The sequence below is a fragment of the Anguilla rostrata genome, chromosome 8 (assembly GCF_018555375.3).
Source record: "Anguilla rostrata isolate EN2019 chromosome 8, ASM1855537v3, whole genome shotgun sequence".
Taxonomy (NCBI): Eukaryota; Metazoa; Chordata; class Actinopteri; order Anguilliformes; family Anguillidae; genus Anguilla; species Anguilla rostrata.
In genome coordinates, this window is record NC_057940.1 from 43,730,080 (window position 1) to 43,752,741 (window position 22,662).

Genomic DNA, 22,662 nt, shown 5'->3' on the forward strand with positions numbered 1-22,662 from the left:
TCATTACCCTAGATGTTCACATAGTTTTGCCAACCTATACTGCTAATGTTAAAATAATGGATTCAGTATTGACAAGAAGTAGAAGTATCTGTTTATTAGTTTAAGCAGATTGTGTTTGTCCATTATTGTGACTTAGATGAAGATCAGACTACATTTAATGAGCAATTAATGAAGAAATCCAAGTAAGTCCAAAGGGTTCACAAACCTTTTCTTTTAACTGTAATTTGCAAACGTTTTAGTGCACTTTAAAACTCACCCTAGTTTGTAACTGCCATCACATTAAAAATCTGTCAACCTGTTGGTGTTGTCCATTTCAGAATTCCAGGCAGACGACATTAGCTCACAACTCAGCCTCAGGCAAAAATGAAAATCAGTATCATCCTCCTCATTATCTTAATATCACTTAATATCACTAAAACTTACTAACTACTGTACTGGAGCTAGATAAGAGTATCTTAATGTTATGGCATTGAAATATTCATCAAGTGAAGACTGGAGAAAATAGTTTCATGGAAGCGTGGTGAAGGATACCTCCAGGGTCTACTCATGCAAAAAGGAGGAAAAATAATCCTGGTCTAAAATTGTAGTTACAAAAATACATTTGAAGAATGGCCTAATAATAACAATTAAATAATAAAAAATGTCCTCACACTAACAAAATCAGAAAGTGAAAAGTAAACATTTCTGTTGGATGCCAATGTAGGTCTTCTGAGAAATCAACTGAAAGTCAAAACAAACAGACATTTTTTTCTCTCATCTTTTTATGTTTTAAGAAAGTTCATGTCTTTTAGGACAGGATATCAAAAATGAATTGCCCTTTGTTTCGTTAACTCTGTTTGACTTGGATGTTGGACTGACTCCCATCTTACACATTTACTGCTCTCCTGCCACAGTGGGAGACTTCCACAATGATTGTCTAATTGCATATAATATATAATATTCACAGTTAAGCAACACATGCCTTGACATTCCACATGCATTGTATGTTGGCTGACAGTATTTACTAAAGAAATGGTTTGCAGAAAACAAGACTACAGAAAGTCACTTTCGACAATTTATAGTCAAAAGCAGCTGGGCAGCAACACACAAACATTTTGGCAAAAAGCCGAATAACAGTGTGGGAAAAAATCTCTGGGTGCAGCAGCTTTAAAAATGACAAACTTTAATCATTAACAAGATTGTAATTACATAATCAGCATCACTTTTCTATAGAGGTACAGGAATTCTAAATTTCATCACATAACTGGAAAATTGGGTGCAAACCACACAAAGTGTCAGGCCCAATGCCATCATATAGTGCAGGATGCAATTTTCTGACATGGTACTTATGCAAGAGTGTAAGGTTCCATAGCACACGGAACAATTGCTTTAATTGATAACATTTTGAAAGTCAAGCTCATGTTTTGAGGGGGAAATATTCTGTGAAGAGCAAAATTGCATTTCCCTGTAGAAAATAAACAGTCTTGGCCATGATTCATATAGATGTAATTTTACTTTTCTCAAGCATTTTTTCTTTCTTTCATAAACATTTGAATCTTTGGAAAAGTTAAATTAAGAGGTGTTACAAAAATACATTTATTGAAAGTCATTACTATGTTTTGTTTAAATGCTTCAGAACAACCTTTTACACCATTTAAGAACATTTGTTTAATGACTATCAAGGTGCACATTGTCAGGAAGCACACAAAAATAGAGTTGACATTGTGTAGGGAAAATAGGATATAATTTATCATTTCAATATTACTTGATAAATAATTTATTAATTACACATAACTGGACAAGCACAGTTGGTGCATAAGCCTTTGCTGAAATATTGGGTTTTGTGCTGGTCCAGTTGGCATAAAGTGAAATCACATAGCCAGACATACAAGCATATTTTCCAATATGCTTATCCTGACCTGACCCCATCCCTGGCACATTTTTATACAGTGCACATTAACCCATGTATGAACTTGGACCTGTGGACATACATTTTTTATTTTCATTCATATTTTTTGCAAGAAATATTACTGTCTGCTAATACCATGAATAATAGATGGTCCTGCTGAAGTGAGATCCATATGGTGGAAACTTGAGGAGGAGGAACATAAAAATCTCAAATCTTCAGATCCATTGCATACTGGAGTAATAATTGACATTCGATTGCAAGATCATGAATGAATCATAGTGAAACAAAACCAAATTGCTTTTTATTTAAGATTATAAAATAAAGAATGTAAGCCCTTTTTTAATTTAAGCTGCTGTGAAATATCTTCATTGATTCTGTTTATGAATTTTGCTTGTTCTGGAAAGTATCCCCTTTTATCCATGGAAAAACAGACAAACTAAAGCACAGGTTTGTTAATGTACAACACAACACAACACTGCATAAACACAGCTGTACAATGTGCCTACTTCTAAATCGTCCTTTGTGGTACAATGTTGTAGCTGGACAAAATTATGAAAGGGTTGTGAACTGTTTTTGTATAACAGTCTTTGTGGGGTTTGATATTAAGGTTTAAGTGCACAGTGCATACAATATTACTAATTATGAATGAGTATTGTACCTTTTCACCTGTTTTGTAGTTGTCCCAATGACAGTATGCACTTAGTGCACATCACTTTTCTACGCTTACAAATAAATGTAATGTAATTATAGCGTTTATCCAGTTCACAAAGGGTACTGCTCCACTCCTGTATGTCACTCTGGAAAAAAACATCTGCTAAGTGATGTAATGTAATGGACAAGTAGAAAGGTCTAACATTGGCCAGCTTCAATGGCTCAGTACAGGCCCAGGGTGGCCCATAATTCTCTTCAGCCAATGAATGTGACCAATTGTTTGGCTGTTCTAATATACCTCAGGTTTCAGCATAGTACAGTATATGGTTCTTGAGACCAGAAACTCCATACAGAAATGAGTATTATTTTTGAAAATATTTTCACTCCAAGATGTTTTTATCATCCAACACTCTTATCATGGCAAAAAAAATTTAAACTACTTTGATTTGTCCAATTGAGGATTATATGGGCATCATAGCCATGCCCAGTCCCACATCTGTCATGTGGTTATACTCCTTTTCATATAGGAAATGGAGTATGTGTAGCACAAAATTTGAATGGATTGAATGGTCAGCTGGTTTGGTCTGTTTGGGGGAATTTTGGGTTGCCAGGCAGTGGACTGGTATCATGTTCTGTTAACAGTTTGTCACCTTCTTAAAGCCAGTACATCTCATGGTCATGGTGTTACACGATTGGGGGGTTTTCATAAGGGCGTATATCCACTGAATGGAGTTACCCCTGAGCCATTTGCCGTTTCCTTTTTTCATAATTTTGAATGCCCAATCAGAATTGTACACCCCCCACCCACTTCTGCCGCCCTGATTTCCTGTTCAGGACTGCACTTCCTGTCCTGCTGGGGCAAGCAGAATGCAGAGTTGCAGTCGAACCAGATTCTCTGTCAGTGCATGATGGGTCTCTGGTCTTAATGCCCTTTAACTGTCTTCTGAACCCAGTGATAGAACATCATTTGATTTAAAAGCAGGCTAGTTAAATTTGAACAAGCTACACTACAAGGCAGTCGACATTCAATGAAAATAATTAATATTTATGAAAATTGTTTTACTGTATTTTTACTACTTTTTTTACTACCTCCAAGTCACTTGTATTATGTAAAAAAATAAAATAATGATTTTTTTGCTGAATCTCAGCATTCAATTTGGGCATTCCAAATTGGGATGGAAAGCATAAATAATATTGCAAAGGAATACAGTTGATAAATGAAAAAGTGTTTTCGCTCAGTACTCCAGCACATTGAATTTGAAATAAAACAATGAATATGATGTACACTATAAAGTGTTGACTGTCAGCTTTAATTTGAGGGTGATGTAGCAGGAATCACGATCTTTTTTATACACAGTACCTCCATTTTAGGAGAGTAAAAGTAATGGGACAAATTAAAATAATCAGAAATAAAGTAATCAGAATTAGTACTTGGTTGCATTTGATAAGTGCTTGAAGTCTGCAACACATAGACATCACCAGACATCACCATTTCCCAATTTCATAACTGCAGCAGTTTTTATGTGATGAAAGTAAACATCAAATGTTTTCATCAATTTTTTTCCATTAATTTTGGAATAATGAGTACAAGTGCCCCTTTTAATGTTCATAAGCTGTCATCATCCCCTTCAGAGTAGGGTCACCTGGGAGGAATGAACTAAACTGGTTCATGGTTCAACTTGACGTGGGAGTTTGTCAGGTCCTGCAACCACTTCACAAAAATGAGGATTGTTTTCCATAGGATAAATGAACTGAATTTTGAAGAGTGGATGGTTTTAAAATGAAATGGAATTTAAGAAATAAAATCAACATAATGGTATCTTTGGAGGAAGTACTGGATATTGGAAAACAGTTCTCATTTCCTTTGAATTCTTGTTTTTGAGATGGCAGTTACATATTCTCTGGATGACTTGCACTCTGGAATCAGAATCTACCAGACACTCTAGCAGTGACTCAAGGCACTGGACCACCCACATGTTAAGGCAATCATTTTTGAAAATTTTGGGACATCAAGTATCATTGAATATTACAAATATATATTATATATATATATATATATATATATATATATATGTAATGTTTTTCTAATAATGTGGATGTATTTAAGTAAGCAGAAAGTAACATTGAAAGTGTGTGTGTGTGTGTGTGTGTGCGTGTGTGAGAGAAAAAGACAGAGAGAGAGAGAGAGAGAGAGAGAGAGAATGCCTGGAAGCCAGCCACAGGGTCAAGGGTTATATTGGCATTAACAGTTTGCTGGGGTCAAGCTGTTATTTTGCTAATCCACCCCTTCCTTCACAAGCTTACTTAGTGAGATTAGTTTACCCTAGTGAGATAAAAAGGCATTGAGATTGTATGTCACATTTATGTGGAAATACATCATACATAGTAAGATGACCAGTGTTAAATTAACTCTTATAGAGTACATATAGACCCAACTGGACTCATATGTACACTTTTAGAGCTGAATTAACACTGGAGATTTTATTGTGTATGGTTGTGAGTGTTTGAAGCGTTAGTCATTTCCGGGACCAAAGCATACATTTTCCCTGTACAAATGTTCTGGTGATTCTACAACATGGAATTGATGGCTAAAAATAGGGGCTTCATTTATCTCAATGGCCATCTGAAATATTTTTCCGATAGCAGAATAATAAATGTGATACAGCAATCATAAATAAACAATAAACATTAAGGGTACACAACTCTGGTCCGGGAGGGCAAGTCTGAGTGCTGGTTTTTTTTCCAACCAGTTACCTTAGTTTTAGTTTTCTGACAGCGCTATAAACTATACTGGTTCACTCCTGTATTTCAGTACAGTAATATCTTTAGGATGCACTTGCAGTTTGTAGCTGTGGCTGGTGTGTATACAAATGTCAGATCAAGATATAATTGAGCTAATTAATTAATTAAGAGCAAAAGTTAGCATAAATTCTTAAAATGGATAGGCCCTTGTTGAGCATCCCTGTAATAGGTGATACCCCTTCAGAGAAGAAAAATCATGCGCCTAGTTTTCGGATGCTTAAATATATTCTGACAAATAGCTTAGTGGCTGTCTGTTTTGTTCTCGGCTTTGTCCATTAGTGTTTGCAGATATGCTTAAATCTCTAGAAGCAGCACAGACCACATCATCTGTAAAATTAGCATTGCTTGACACAACACTTTCAATAAACTTTATGCTGTCCAGACCTGCCTGTCCATCCAGCACTGCACAGATGTTTTTTTAAGATGAAAATTGAAACCCCACTCCACATTCATAATGACTGGTCAGCTGTCTGGGTTTCGTGCACTTGAATATTGGTAAACACTGCATATTGGTAAACACTGAATATTGCAAACACTAATCTGTATAAACACATACTGTATAGAAACTCTGTTCCTGCAAACTCAAAAGGGGCAGTTAAAGTAATTTGCCTTTAACTTTTAGTAAAACACTGAAGTTGATGTGTCGTTTCCATCATAACTCTGAGCTTTGATTGCTATACAGTCTTCACAGACAGTGGAGTTCACACGATGAAGTGTTCAGTGTTAAATAAACTGTGATTTAGTAAGAATGTGTTTTGTTCCTATTGGATGGATATAAAGTCAGAGTTGATTTAACACTGAAAATGTTTCTGAAAAACTGTTGTACATGTTACCATATAATGACTAGGCTTCAGCTTATGGCCAGAAGAGTGATAAAGGACATGAGAATTGTATGGTGGCTGTTAAATAGATGATCATAGTAAAATGATCAGTTATATCAACTCTCGTTGATAGTGTATGTGTGATGGTTGACAGTCAGCTATCTAATTTATAGAGTATATATTTGTGCACATAGAGAATATTTGATTCCTATCAGACTTATAAACTCTGCTAGATCTGAGTTAACACTGAACATTTTACAACAAAACACTCATTACATTAAATTAAATGTACTGCATACAATACGCACACTTTTTGCTGTATGCATACTGTATAAAATATGCTATACATATTTCAGCATGCTCTTTCTCAAGGAGAAAGTGTATGGGCCCACAGCTTGTTTTAAATGGGTTTTATTTGGGAAATGAAACCAAAACCTCAAACTTTATTGGAACTGAAATTGGTTGTGAATTTCACTTGGTATTTATGTTGTCTTATGTTCCTTTGTTACTGCACATTAAATTCAACAGATGAAGTTTTTGAAGATTGAGAAAAAATATGATAAAGCGAGTAGGATTCTATAATTTTACATACCTGTATTTTTTGCCACATTGAACCTATACATGGGCATATACCACTAATGGCTTTGTTTCTACCATGGTTCTGTTGCGATTATTCTGGCAATAACAGTCAGAGTAAATAATTGTGTAATGCCTAATTTTTTCAGCCTTCATGCCAACAAATCCATGAATCTTTTCCTTAATAATTTGTTCTGAGAATACATGGCTGCAGTGAAGTTTATTACCAAACACAAACAGTATTAAGCCAGATTGTATTCCCCCCCTGAACCATAATACTTATAATCAAACTGCAAATATGTGTAGAAAAGGGAAACAATTTAAGTAATGAGGATAGAATGTGGACATGGCTGTTTTAATTAATGTTCAATTTCAAGTCAGAATGACCTGTAAGTAACAAAACAATGTGGGCAAATGTTATCAAAGCCACCGTGTGAGGTTCCATCGTTAGTGAAGTCGCAGTGTCAGTCTCCATCATTAGTAAAGTCACAGGCAACCCTTGTGCTCATGGTCTGCCCCAGAGAGAGCCCATTAAACATTTACAGCCTTTTGTCAAGTAGCAGTTTGGGAAGCATAAAGTCGTGTTTATGTGAATCTCACTTCAGTAATGGCAATTAAGTAAAAGGGAAAAGATTTAATGTTTCTCCAAGCAGCATTTTGCATTATTAAGCCTTCTGGAATTTCAGAACATATAAATTCATATTACTGCCATTGTAAGCTTCAGCATGGAGAAGAAAAACATATAATAAACTTTATGGACCTTTTTTATGGCCATGGTCTTAGTTGTTAAAATTTCTCTCACAATACTCTATTATAGCGGCTCTGAAACAAACTTGTGGAATTTCATCATATATAATTATTAATTTTATTGAAAAATTTGTGAAAACTAATATTCTCAGCACTCTTCTACTTTTAAGTAGTATTGCTAATGAAAATCATTTGAGTAACATGAGCATGAACTGAATTGACACGTTTGATTATATTTATATTTATATATTTATTTATTTATGAGCTATTTTACTACATTTTTTGTCTATGTACTTCATCATTTCATTTTTCCATTCACAAATCAAAGTGAATTACAGAAAATAGTAAACTAGTAAAAAAGTAGTAAAATAATAAATGTTTTGTTGTATCCTTACTGTACGCCATACTTTTGCAGCACTGACTGTCCTTGCTTTAATTGTTGTATGGCCAAAACAATATCTAGCTTTGTCTGTCCTCACACAGTGACTAAACGTCTCTTCCGATAGCATTTTGCCTTTTATTAAAAGGAGGGAAATGGGCTGTCTAGGTTGTTTGTATTTTAGAAATAAACAAATCCTATTTCTTATTTTTTCTTATCAGTAGGATTTTTAACTACTGCTTGGAATATGATATGGAATAAAATAAACAATACGAACATAAAATTGATTTAGCATCCATTAATCAAAGCAATAGACTATCTCTGATCCAATGCAATATAAATTGAAATGAAAAACTTGAACACAATGAAAACATCCTAAAACTCCTTCACACTGGATTAGTAACAGTTCCAATTTTATTAATAAAAATAATAAACCATTGAACAGTTTTCCAATAATATTACTTAAATGTACTTACTAATTTAGTTTTGAACATCTGAATCATAATTTTAATAAGATTTTCAATGTTTGTCAATGATTACACCGGGAAATAAGAAAGAAAAAAGAACAGTTGCAGGCATAAAACAACCCTTGAAATAATCCCACTTATAAGATGAGAACAGAAAAAAGTAGGCTATGCTGATACCTGTTTTCTCATGTGAAAATTGTAGTTCACATGTGAAAAACACTAATTACATGTGAACATATGTAACTCACATGTGAAAATATGATTTTGAATTTATTATAAGACTTGGAGAACGGAATCATGGGTAATGTGACATGCCATTCGCAATGCACCATGTAAATACTGTACATGACTTCTTAGATATAGGAATATAGGAGATAGAAGAGTTATTGAGAAGGGAAATAACTATGTACCATGTCATCTCCTTATGAACAAACAATTCAGTTTCATTTTGTTTGAATTTCCAACTAAAAAGCAACTTTTGCTGCCTTATTTTGGCCGGAAAGTACTGTGAGCCATTTTTAGTCATTGTTTCTGATAAAAGGTTTGTGATGTGGTAAAAACAGCCAAATAGCTTGACACCCACGCTGGAACATTTTTATTGCTTCCCGAGACATATTTTTACGTTGAGGGGGCATGTTTGTCTGTTCTTGGTTCTCCTTGGAATTTTACTTTCATCACACCCACAAGATCCAAACACAAGTCAAAATGACAAGGCACACTTCATTAACTTCTATAGGCTGCATTGTACATTGACAGGACAGGCAGCAACAGTATGTTACAATAGACATAGCTGCATAAAATTACGTTTTATATTATTTTTAAATATTTTTTTCCATTAGAAATGACATGATAAATGAATTATTTCTGTAGGTTTAATCCCTTTGAGATCCCATTGTGAATCCAATGATTCCCACAACGGTATAACTTCTATAGAACAACAATTGCATGCTTTTGACTGAAATTGAAGTTGAACAATTATTTCTGAGGCAAATGGCATAAAATAAATATTGTACAATGTCCTGATGTTAACTGTGGTTTGGAGGTGGTAGTGGAAAGTTTCAATTATATCAGCACAAAATTTGTCACAGCCAAAGAGCATGTATGCCATATTCCTGTGTAACCAAAATAAATTAAACTTCATTTACACCACCATGTAGAGATGTAAAATAAAATCTAATGATTGCTCTTTATGGCAGTTATTTCTGATGAATACTCTCTGGAATGCATATTTTATTTCAGATGGGAATTCAACTTTTGGCGCCCTTGGACCATGGACTGGCTCTCTGTTTGGCTGAATTTAAAGAGTCAAAACTTTTTGGGCACAAAAAAAATGGTTTATGTATTTAATATTTTCCGTTATGTTGTGTAAAATTTTGACCATTAATGATCTTCTGTGTGTTTTGTTAATTTTCAGAAACACTGACATCTTCACACATGAGTTTTCTTAAGCCTTGGTACATTACCTTTCAGAGATTCTGCCATACTCTGCTTTTTGTACTGGCTTCAAAAATATTATGGTATCAGCCATATTGTCCAAAATAAATACATTTCTTCAAATACATTTGGATTTTTCTTAGACAGTGACTTATTCCACTATATCATAGTTTTTATTTTTTTATTTTTTTTTACATAACACTGTGTAGTCGGTGAATGGTGTTAGCCAGGTATAACACTATTGCTCATATAAATCAAATAAATGCACTTAAAGTGAGCTCCATAATGTTTATAATGTTTGGGAGAAGAACATATTTGGCTCTGTACTCCGCAATTTTAACATGTGGTTAAAGTGCAGATTCTCAGCTTTTATTAAAGTGTATTTCAAATTGTGGTTTCAGCTTGTAGAAATTACAGCACTTTTTATACATAGTTGTTCCCCACCCCCCATTTCAGGACTGTATAATGTTTGGGCAAACTGGTCTCATGACCAATTTGTATCTATTAATGAATTTCCAGCACCCTAAAACTTGTACTTATCCTGTGAATGACGGACTCCTCACCTCACATGACTTAATGAGTTTCTCCAAATCAATGCAAACCAAAACGAAAATCAGCCATTTTTCTTTCACCAGTGAATCAATAAAGGTAAGCAAACGTCGATATTGAATTTCAAACAAGCATTTATAGAAAACCTTTCTTATTTTGTTATTGCATTTTATACAGTGTGATGAACACTATATGACCAAAATTATCTGGGCACCCCTTGGTCTGAGGTTGTTTTTCATGGTTCGGGCTAGGCCCCTTAGTTCCAGTGAAGGAAAATCTTAATGCTACAGCATACAATCACATTTTATATGATTATGTGTCTCCCCAACAGTTTGGGGAACACCATGTCCTGTTTCAGCATGACAGTGCACACAGCATGGCCCATATAGAAATGGTTTTGTCAAGATTGATGTGTAAAAACTTGACTGGCCTGCACAGAGCCCTGACCTCAACTACATCCAACACCATTAAGATCAATTGGAAAGCCAACTGTGAGCCAGGCCTAATCACTCAATCAGCACCTGACTGAGTAAAGGTTGTTATAGCAGCAAAAAGTGGACCAACTCCATATGAATGCCCATAATTTTGGATGAGATGTTGCATGTCAGATGTCCACATACTTTTGGTCATGTAGTGAATCATTCTTTAGCTTTTTCATCTTTATCTGTCTTGACTTTAGCAAACTGCCCAGCTATGTCCCGTATAGCTAGCTACGCAGCTAGCCAGCTAGACATGTTTAGATCAGTGAGACTGCAGTATTATGATTAATAATGGATTGAGCTCATGAGCTAGCCATCAGACTGCGTAGTTTTCAGTTCATTTGAACCGAGCAGACCTAATTTGAGAAACGTTAACATCTTTGAGGAACTGTAATTCCCATGATTCAATGCACTGTATGTTCACGTTTGGTTGTTTGAATGAACTGTTTTGGAACCTCTGATTTAGGAATAGAGAATTGCTCATACAAAACCCAAGGTGAAATAAATGTTTAGGTTTGTTGTTGTTAGTTTTAGCCAACAGTCACTCAGGCATAACACAGATACATCAATCTACAAGATAAGTACTGGTGTCATTTATAACATTTGCACTGATTATAGCCTATTTATGCATTGAATTTTGCAATTCCAATGACAATTTTTGCTATTTATAATTCATAGCACTAGGTTTCATGTTAAAACAGTATGTTGATGTGCATTGATATTCTCAATTCACAGTAACAAAAAAAATGCATGATCTACAAGAAATGTGATGCTTGCACTTAAAGTGTAAATGGGATAAAGAATAGTTAAAATAGCCATAAACTACCACAGAGGAATTTATCCACAAAATATCTATTGTAACCCAATGATAGGAGACGCCACCAGGGAGGTGTGATGGGTGCAATAATTTAACACAAACACAAGAACAGATATGGTTGTCTCGGTCAATGTAACCGGGACTTTTATTTTGAAAACAGGGAAAACAAGCAAAATGGTACAAGCAAACACTAGCTCCAAGTGAGCCTAAACTATATGGGTCTTTTTGCCCTGTCTAAAGTCTGGCAGCTTACCGTTGCTACAAGTTGCTTACCAACAAGACAACTTGTAGACAAAACGAATGGTCAAAACATGCACAGTTCAGAACAGGGTTCACTTCCTCACACAGAAAATTGGTCAAAAAGGTAATCGGGCAGTTAGACAGAAAAGAAAAAAAAATGGTTATTCACAAGTTCCAACAAAATATCCACAACACTCATACAGTCTTTTCACAAAGAAACTCCAAACTCCCACACTTCCACAGCTGTGCGGGCTCCTACTTATCCTGAGCTTGATTAGGTAGAATACTTTTCAGGTGGGTTTAACAAGGGGGCGGAGCTGGCAATTGGAAGGGGGTGGAGCCACTGGAATGGAAAATACCAGCCTTCCACTACAGCTCCCCTCATGGCATTACACTATTCAAAATAATGTCAATGACTATAATAATGCATGTCAAGTCAGACATAAACTCTGTATTGAAAAGACCTCAGGATTGTATAGGTGTGGGTCAGGGCATGTCAGAGTAGCTGTAGCTTTTCAAACCTGACACCCAATTCTTTGGAATTGCATCATTCTTAGGAACCTGAAAAAATGAAACCATAATGTTGCCATCAATGTCTACGTTTGTGCATCCAGAGAGCATAGTAAATACAGCATATATGCTTGCAATGCTTGCAATGCAAATGAAGGCTTGATAATAAGAGAAACAAAATAGCTATTATAAAAACAAATACTATAGCTCTAGATATCATACAGCTAGACTAGCCAACCAGCTAATGTAGATAGCACCCCGACAAAGGAAACAAATGAGCGGGTTGGGGAAGGAGAGAGAATGGGGGAGGGATAAGGTTGGTAAAGAGCGGAAAATGGCAAAATAACTACAGCAATTACAAATCTCAATTTATAACGCAAACAACAATTCTCTATGGCAAAGAGTGCTTCACTGAGGCTCAAAGAGGCTGTTTTAGTGGGACAGAATACCTTTATTTGCCCCAAGCTATGGGAGGAGATATGCAATGATGTTACGAACGACCTGGACCCTGACAATAAATTGAACCCATTTAATCCCCACATATGAATAAATTGTTTAGACTAATATAAGTCGATATTGCAATTGATTTCTTGTACTGATGATGCTTAAAAACATACCCCATACAATGTAGTCTGAAACCATTCATAGATTTACCTTCACAGTCACTTTAATAAGTGTTGCAGGTAAGAAATGCAAATCCTGTGGAGCTAATGAGCCCTACAAGGCTATGAAGAAAGAAAACGTTATTTAAATGAAACTGTATGAGAAAAATTGGCTTTAAAAATTATTTAAAACGGAGAGGTGCTCATTACGAGGCGGGGTTCGTGTCCATGTAAGAAAGAGAAAAAAAATCCAAAGGCACTCAATCTCCAGATTAGCAATTTAAAAAGCCTTTATTATTTTGGGCTAACCCAACGCATATCGGCAGTAACTGCCTTCATCAGGGGATACAAAACCATCACACACAGGTGCAAGATATAAGACATGAGGGGTGCGGCCTAAGCCAATCAACAAACAGCAGTTAGTCTCATTCACAAATGACACATGTACAATATCAACAATCACATCGTGAATTTAAAAAAAAAAAAAAAATTCTAATGGCGCCAGTGTTAATGTTAACAAAATAAGGAAAAAGGAAAACGAAAAAAAAAAGAATATATATTGGTGGTACACTGTTAAGTAAGCCAGACACATTGAAGATAACCTTCTATGAAGATATAAAAAGGGAATGACATGAATATATAATGTTGACAGCATGAATAGAACAAGCACAACCATAGAATAAAGACATAATACATTATAAGAAAGGTGTCAGATCTAATTCTTCATTCAGTCCCAGCCTAACTGTGGCTTTTAGAGAATAAATCCAGAAGGATTCTCTTTGTAACAGGCGTTTTAACCGGTCCCCTCCCCGTTTGTTTAAAGTAACCACTTCGATGACACTAGCTTTGAGTGAATCTGTGCTGCCGTGTCTGGCCTCCTTATAATGCACTGCCATTGGGTAGTTCTCGTTTGCCGTTCTTATGGCATATTTGTGTTCCACTAAAATTATTTAAATGAACTTGAAACACATACTCAAATACAGAAGCTTTGAAGCTTTGAGAAACAATGCTGGGAAAGTAATACATGCTGCACATATTTTAATGAGTAATTTTCTCAATTATATAATTGCAAGTGTACTCATTGTATTAGTAAAGCTTGAATATGGCATAAGTGACTGACAGAGTCCAACTATTAAAAGCCTCATGCTGTAAACCGCATAAACATCCTCCCACCCTCCTCCCCCCCTCCCCCACTCCCCCCCCCCACACACCTCCCTCTTCTCTCACTGTCAATGAATTTGAAACCTACTTTGACATGAAATTAGCAGGCATAAATAGTTCCTTCACACAGTCTCCAATATAGTCTTCTAGCCTCCTCCCCATAGATGCCAACCCCAGCCTACCCTCTCTGTGTGTATTCTCTAACTTTACAGATGTTGATGTCTCAGTACTTCTGCTGACTCACTGACTGAGCACATGTTCACTCGACCCGAATGATGACACTTAACTGTTTTTCTCCATTCCTTCCTCTGACACACAGGTCTACTCATGCATGTCAGCCAGCCTGCCTTGCGACATCTCCTCTTGGATGAACCAAGGACCAGGTCCTCTTCATCACCCTGGACAACACTATAGTGCAGCACTACTCAACTCCAGTTCCTGTGTCTGCAGTGTCTGCAGCATTTGCTCCAACCATGACCAACACAACTTGATTTCACTATTGAGCTTACTTCCTGAAAGTGGCCATTACTTTTAATCTGAACTTTAAACTGAATAAACCTGTCTTCATTGATTAACAGATGTGCCAAATACCTGAATAATACATTGGCAGATAAACATTTAAGTGATAAATGAAATTCAATTTAGGAAAATCAGTTTTAATCAGAAAGTACACGTAATGAAAAAAGATACCCACTCTGTTAACTACCGCATTCAGCACAACCGTCAATAAAGGCACCAATACCTGCACTTCAAGATCATTGAATAATCAGTTTAAGGGGAAGTTTCCCGCCCTGCTCAGTTTTCAGCTCATGAGTTGCCACTGCTTCCTGAACCAATGTGGTAAAATAATTAGTGAATGCGGGTGGTGTAGTGCATGGTTGGAGCAAACACTACAGACACTGCAGCCGGCAGGATCTGGAGTTGAGTAGCACTGACAGCAACCTGACCTTTGCTCCTTTGCAACATCTGAAGAATCTACTCCTTTGTCACTACAAACTCCACTCAGCTCCTGGTCTAGGCCCTAGTGCTCTCTCACCTGGAGTACTGCAACTCTCTTGTTCAGAATGTTGCCAGCTACATCTTGAATTGTTAGTGCATAAGTCTTGCTCTTTGATATACCATTTTTGTTCAAATGTGATCAAATTTTAGCTTTAAAGTTTAAGTAGCTTTATTATATACATTTAGTATGTACCTCTGCTTTGTAAGTCACTCTGAAAAAGAGCATCTGACAAATGAATACATGAAAGTGTCCTGACTTATACACTTATGTAATATGATGGACCCTCTCTGGAGAAAGGTAATATTCCAGCTAATAAAAGCTTGCAGAGAAAATGCTAAATTTCAATACATCTCTGAGTGAATTATTAAAAAAACACCAAGGCTGTGTGGGACCCTATTGTTTTTGCAAGGATTATTATTATTATTATTATTATTATTTTTCTTCTGCCTTTTGTTACATTTTCATCCCTTTCCCATGCTCAAAATCTCACAAATCCTTGCAGGCATGTTTGATTGGCTGCCAATTTATTATGCATGACTCCCATGAAACTGATAATCTCTAGGTGACACTGCAGCACCACCTGCAAAAATGCACCATTGGCCATCCCATTTGACGTACTTCCTCATTCTGGACAAATAATATCATAGTGTCTGCCATACTGCATTTGAAAAACTTCTAGAATGTTTTCCTGATTATCAGCAAATTTAGCCTGTGTGATTTACAGCACATCACTGTGTTAAATTGCGTCGAACATTTTGATATGTCAAAAGATGGCCACAGGACTATAATTTACATTTAGACAAAAATGACTGACCAAGCGCAAAATATGTGTATGGGCACAAATTTAAGCTGGTTGCAATGATACTTCAGGGGATGATAGATTTCTATATTGTGGATGAGCACAGACAGGCTCGCAGTGTTACAGTACAATATGGCCTGTAGGGGATGCTTTCTGAAAAGTACTAATTTGTATTGGCGAAATTGTATGAAATTTGTCAGGAATCCTCAGAAAGCTTCCCTCAAACAGTCCTGAGAAACATGTCCAAGATTATTAAAGATAATTACATATGAATATGCATAAATAGCAGAAAAGATCACATCTCCTCTATTAAAATTTTGGAAATACAAGTTGAAAAGGGACCCATGTAGATCGTGTGTATCACATTTCATGCCACTACCACCCAAGGTGGCATTATAGCACACTTCATAATTGCAATTTATTCATTAAATAAAGAACAAAATTGACATTTTTGATTAAAAAAACATCCCTGACCCCCTAGATTACATGAAAAGAACAATATTGACATTTCTATATTCATTGGGCTATGACATTTCATAAAACTCTTAAATGTAAAGAGGACTACATTATTAACAGACATGAAATAACTTGGCCACAATTTAATTTCCATTAAAAAAACATGCATCATATGCTGGAGCCGCAGGAATTACTGCAAAAACTTGCTTTCACTTTCTATGCAGGTCAACTTTTGTAAACATAAAGAGATATACCATCCATACTATGTGATAAAAAATGTTTCCCATCTGGACAGTTTCATTGGGCAACGGTTCATATTATGGTCCTGATTATAAATGTGTCAAAGCTTTATTGAATAAATTATTCGGAGCATCACTATCAATTTCACTTCTCTATCTTAAACCAACCTGGGGAAAGGAATTATTCACATCACCATAAGTGGACTAAATGCAGACTAGAGCTACAGTGCATCCACATAGACTGTAATCAAGTGTATGCAGGACTCAGCACTAATTACTTACTATGCGAACATTTAGTGGTGTGCGTGGATTAAGCCACCTTGGTTGAACCTAGGGAACATATAAATTATAATCCATGGTCTATATTTTGAATTTAGGAGTTACATGCTTTACTTGCATTTCACATTTCACATAAAAAATAAGCAACTCAAAGGGGCACTTTTGCTTCAAAGGGGCAAATGGGATAGTGCTCCAGCAGCATTAGAACTATATGTGTGCATGTGACAGGCTGGGAGGAACAAATAACTGGACAACTGCACTACTCTGCTTCTATCCCTTTTCCATTGCGTCATCCACTGTACCATAGTAACACAACTGTGGTATGAAGGCAACTAAATTCTTGCAAGATTTCATTCATATTTTTCCATAAATCTCACAAAGATACAAATGTCAGTGATTGGTCTACAGCTCACCCTTAGTGCTTGGCACCCGACATGCTGGCAGCTATAATTTTACTTGTGATTAATCCGTTTGGTGTGCTGTATTATACATTTTTCATACCACTACTGCGGTGCATTGTGTACAGTATTCATATAGGCATATCGCATGTGATCTTTGATCTTTTAAATCATGATGGTTATTATAGTAATAATGTTTTTAGCATATATTTTTTGTCAAATAAATGTTAGACATTGTGCATATTATGCAATTACTAAATATTGATTACAGTAAAAACATCTCCAATATAAAAGGGGTTGAAAAATGATTTTATATTATTACCAATATAATATCAAATCTTAGGACAGCCTACATAGCTAACTGTTTTTTGACATACAGCTGACACCATTTATAATGTATTTTTTAATGTATTTAAAGTGAATGCTATCACCCCTCTACAAAGCTTTGTGAAAAATAGGGGTTTTTTGAGTAGCAAAATGCCATTTGGAGTGACTGGACTGAGGCATCTTTATGCATGAGCAGCATTTGTGATGTCACACTTCAGCCAGTTTACCAGCTGGATGGTGTTAACTTCAGTCCAGCACTGTCACATCAGTCAATGATTCCCCTTATAGTAGCTTGCATAATAAAATACAATTAGACCCGTTAGCCCCTTAAGTTGCACTGGCCCGTATTCAGACTGGAGTGGGCTTATTTGCATTCATTCTATTGTTTTACAGTGACATTTTCAATCAATATACCATTTGAAAGTAATAAAAACTCATGATTTTATCTCTATAGACTATTATAAGAAGCCACTGTTTTAGCTACAAGGGTTTCTTATTGTGCAACATGTGAGGTAGCAAAACAAGCTTGGAGGGGTCCTCACATTCAACAGGTGGCAAGGGGAGACCAATGAGAGGGAGATGATGACAGGCAGGGGGAAAGCGAACTAATTTTAGTACACAGATTCTGCTAGCATTTAATATACAGTATATACTATTTTATACCTCTATAGATCCGTAATGTCATTTGGTAACCAAGTGTCCTTTTGGAGTCTCCAAATGGATTTTTTGTAAGCCCACCTAGATACAGTGTAGAAAAAACAATGCAAAATGCTCATTGTTGGTGATATTGTTGTTACATTTGAGCCAGTGTATGGCTACATTGTGTTTCTAAACCTACCAGTCATGCTCACACATAAATAAATAATTTTTATGTGAAAAAAAAAAAACTTCCACTGTGTTTGAACTTCTGTTACTTTCTTTCAGAAATATTTGGAGTAATTCTGACTCTTGGAAAACATACTCCCAAGTGCTGTCATTTCTACATGGTGAAACCAATATGAATAAAAATACAATTTAATGAAATATGAGAATCTGCACTTTAATGACATGAGAAGAGTACAGAGCCAAAAATAAATGTAAAAAATGACTGCAGTGAACTCCAAACATTATGGAGTTCACTGCATGTTCTCATCCATTGTTAGTTGCACTGAATAGGAGCGTCTAAACAAATGTAATGTGGGTATTCAGTGAAATAGCACTTGCCAGAATGTTGTGCATACCTACAGTATCTACAGCATTTAGGGTGTAGAGGAAAATGAAATTTTATATAATATACAATATAATACAATTTTTGTTTATGTTGAACACCCATGAGGCTTGTTCTGGAGAATATTGCACTCATTGATATTTAAAAACCATTTAAATGGTATAAACTTTTTTTTATTTTTTTAATTCTTACAATTACAATGAGTGTGCTTGAGGGAATTTAATCATTTGTGCTTAAAACGTTTGCATGTTTGCAGGTTCTCTTTACTCATGAGCCATTTTGTATCTGAATCCTCAGTTACCCACCCCACTGACCTGCTGAAAAGTGTATAATAGGGCCATGATACAATGGCCATTAATCTTCATCAGCAAGCTCCAGTGGGTCAAACCCCAAATAACTTGGCAAAGAATCAACAGATACATGGGCTCTGGTGTTATTTCCATCCATTCCAAAGTAACAGAGTAAATGAGAGTCACCCATGGTGTTGACAAGTCTTAAATGACAGGATTCTAATCATGGAAATCGTGCTGTGCTTGTGGATCAGGCTTGCAATGCAAAAATTATGGAAATTGAGCACATGTGACTTGCCTTGCTTTACCTTTGTTTCATAGCAGACAGAGAGGAAGTGATTTCCATCTGAACTAATATTCATCATTTGCCCACATAACACACATTGATCTTGCATTTATGTTGTTTGACTAATGTTTATTGTGTTTCGAATTAAATATAGGTCACAAAAATTGAAATGCGTCAATCTTGCTTTTGATGTGAGTCATGCCTTGGCAACATGATTTGGATGAATCTTAGTAAAATGTGAGATTTACTTGGATATGTAATCATTCTCTATCATGAGAGACTACTAATGCCGTAATCAGAACAATCTGTTCTTCTGCGAGGTGGAAAAATGAACTAAGCTGCTACAGCGTCACTAACATTTCTCTGAAACATCTCCCAGCAAAACATTTCCCTATACATTTATCAAACTGCTCCATCTTGTTCTCTTCAAAACTCTGTGCAGCTGTGTTGATGCAGTTATTTGTTTCTTTCCTGTTCACACAGGAGCACATTTGTATTTAGGCCAGCATATGAAAGAATGTAATTAAATGTTCCTTCAATACAAGCTCTAAGGTTGTTTTAAGGAAATGTAACCCCAATGACAAGTTGCCAAATAGAATCATACATGCAAGTTTTTTCAGTTCCAAACGGATGATGGTGCATAAGTCAAATTATTTCACACTTAAAAAATGACAATAAAGAGGAAAATCGTCCACCCTTAACTCAGGTAGATGAAATGTCTGATAAAAATACTAGGAACTATGTTAAATGTGTTTATTTCTCTTTCAGGAGTGTTTTTCTTAATTGCAGCATATTGTAAATGAACTCTCAATGTGCTTAAAAGGCTCCCATAAATTGATCAAACAGTAGACACATAACAAACTGTATAATGTTTATTTTCTGAATGGAAACAGTAATTACACTTTAATTTTCTAAAAAAAAAATGTTAAAGCAAGGACCTGTGTGGATACAAGGAAAGTGATTTGCCGGCCCCATAAAACTATAATTTTTTCAAAGTAATTGGGTATCATTAAACCTGAGCTTATATGGTGTTAGCACAAGCAAACCTAATCATTCAGCTCTGCCCTGTAAGATGAAAGACAGCCTTTCTTTACAGATAAGCATAGCTTTGGAAGTGACCAATTCCAACAAATCTTTCCTTTGCAACCAACATCTGTTTCCTACCTACTTTGGTACATTGCTCTAGGGACCTCTTGTCTTTTTATATATACAGGACTTACCAGAAGACTGTTGACGTTAAGATGAACAGTTGGAAATAATTTTACACTAATACAATTACTCAGAGAAAAAGCTTTTTTTTAAAATGAGTAATCATTTTACTTTCCAAAAAGATAGGTGTCAATATTATTTGCAAAGATAAAAGAACAGAGTAAAACTCTGTTGTGTTTTATGAGAATAGTGACCATATTTCTCCTTCTCATTTTATGATCATATGTAAGCCTATCGTGGCATGCATTAAGTATTTGTTGAATTCAGCAATAACCAAAAAAAAAAAAGGCATACTTTGCATTTATTTGTACATCAAATGAAAGAATAGATGTTGATTTCTCCCAGGCTGTACAGTCCCTGTTTCTTAGTAAATAGTTGTATGTGTGTTTGTGACAGATTGAAAATTACATTAAAGAGAGCATGAAGATGGAGATGGCACAGCTACAGCAGAGCGCGGTGCATAACCATACAGCAGCCATGCTGGAGATGGGCACCAGTCTTCTGTCTCAGACAGCCGAGCAGACACGGAAACTGACAGACGTTGAGACACAGGTACCATTTTGCATGCCTACTAAACTATTCCACTCCATCAGAAAAAATGCTTCACAAAATCATTTTAAAATACTTCTTATTTTTGTTCTTAAGAGAAGTTCCTAACAATGTTCATGAAACATGCACATACCTTTAATTTTGTGCATATCCTAGATGTATCCGATGATGAATGGCAATTGTTTGTAAACTGGATGTGTTTGCCTGTTCATGTTGATTATCATAAAGAAGCACCTTAGAAATCCCACAAAAGGTATGCCAACTTCAGGGTCAAGTGCAAACATCAGCCATTCATCACTCACTGCAAACGCATCTGTGCAGTCCCTCGACATATGCTCATTCCCCAAGGCACGATGAGCCAAGTTATCCAAATACAGAAAATATACCATTTGTAAATGTTGGGTTTGGCTGCACGCTTGTGGATCTTAATATATCATCATCAATGATAATCATACAGTTGAGGCTAAAAGTTATATATATATATACCTGGGCTAAAGACATTCAAACTAAATTTTTCACAAATCCACATATTTCATGTTACCATACATTTCTTGTGTTAAGTCAATAAGAGTATCTACTTTATTTCCGTAAGAGGTCATTTCAAAATTATAGCTAAGAGACAGATTTATTTCAGCTTTTATATACTATATCAGATTTTCAGTGGGTCAGATGTTTACGTACACCTTGTTATTATTTGGTGCCATTGCCTTTTAATTGCTTAACTTGAATCAAACGCATGGGGTAGCCTTCCACAAGCTTCTCACAATAATTTGCCAGACTTTTTGCCCATTCCTCCTGACAGAACTGATGTAACTCAATCAGGTTTGAGGGCCTCCTTGCTTGGACACGCTTTTTCAATTCAGTCAACACATTTTCTGTGGGATTCAAGTCAGGGATGTGTGATGGCCACTCCAATACTTTCACTTTGTTGTCTTTAAGCCATTTTGTTACAACTTTGGAGGTATGCTTAGGATCATTGTCCTGCTGGAAGACCCAGTTGTGACCAAGTTTTAACTTTCTAGCTGATGTCTTGAGGTGTTGCTTTAGTATTTCTAGATAATCCTTCTTCCTCATGATGCCATCTATATTCTGAAGTGCACCAGTCATTTTTCCAGCAAAACACCCCCACAACATGATGCTGCCCCCCCCCCCCCCATGCTTCTAAGTTAGGATGGTGTTAGTGTCAAAGAAAACAAAAACTGGCCAATATGGCAACATTTTTGATTCGAAGCCGACGAAAGAGTTGCCGCTACACTCTCATTAATGGGCTCTCATTATATTCTGTCACGCCAATTTTGATCCGGGCCACAAAAATGATCCGAGTGACTCAATGACATTCTAAAACAGTTGTTATACCCATTGTGACATACTTAAAGTTTCGTTGCAGCGTCCGTTGCTATGCCGACGCAGCCAACCTTGCTACATTCTTTGGCGATAAAGATTCTAAGACAACTCTGCCATTTCTCGGGTGTAATGGGTTATTTTCCAGCCTGAAATGCG

The 22,662-nt window shown here is 36.0% G+C and overlaps 1 protein-coding gene and 1 long non-coding RNA gene across 2 annotated transcripts in view; one reads left to right on the plus strand and one right to left on the minus strand.

Moving 5' to 3' along the window:
• Positions 1-22,662, minus strand: part of LOC135261793 (uncharacterized) — a 499,003-nt gene that overhangs the window by 402,170 nt on the left and 74,171 nt on the right. The window lies entirely within an intron of this gene.
• The window catches only part of angpt1 (angiopoietin 1), an 85,266-nt gene that overhangs the window by 19,394 nt on the left and 43,210 nt on the right, over positions 1-22,662 (plus strand). The window contains exon 2 of the mRNA XM_064348402.1: positions 21,010-21,165. Coding sequence (XP_064204472.1) covers positions 21,010-21,165 — 156 coding nt within the window. The remainder of the gene's footprint in view (positions 1-21,009; positions 21,166-22,662) is intronic.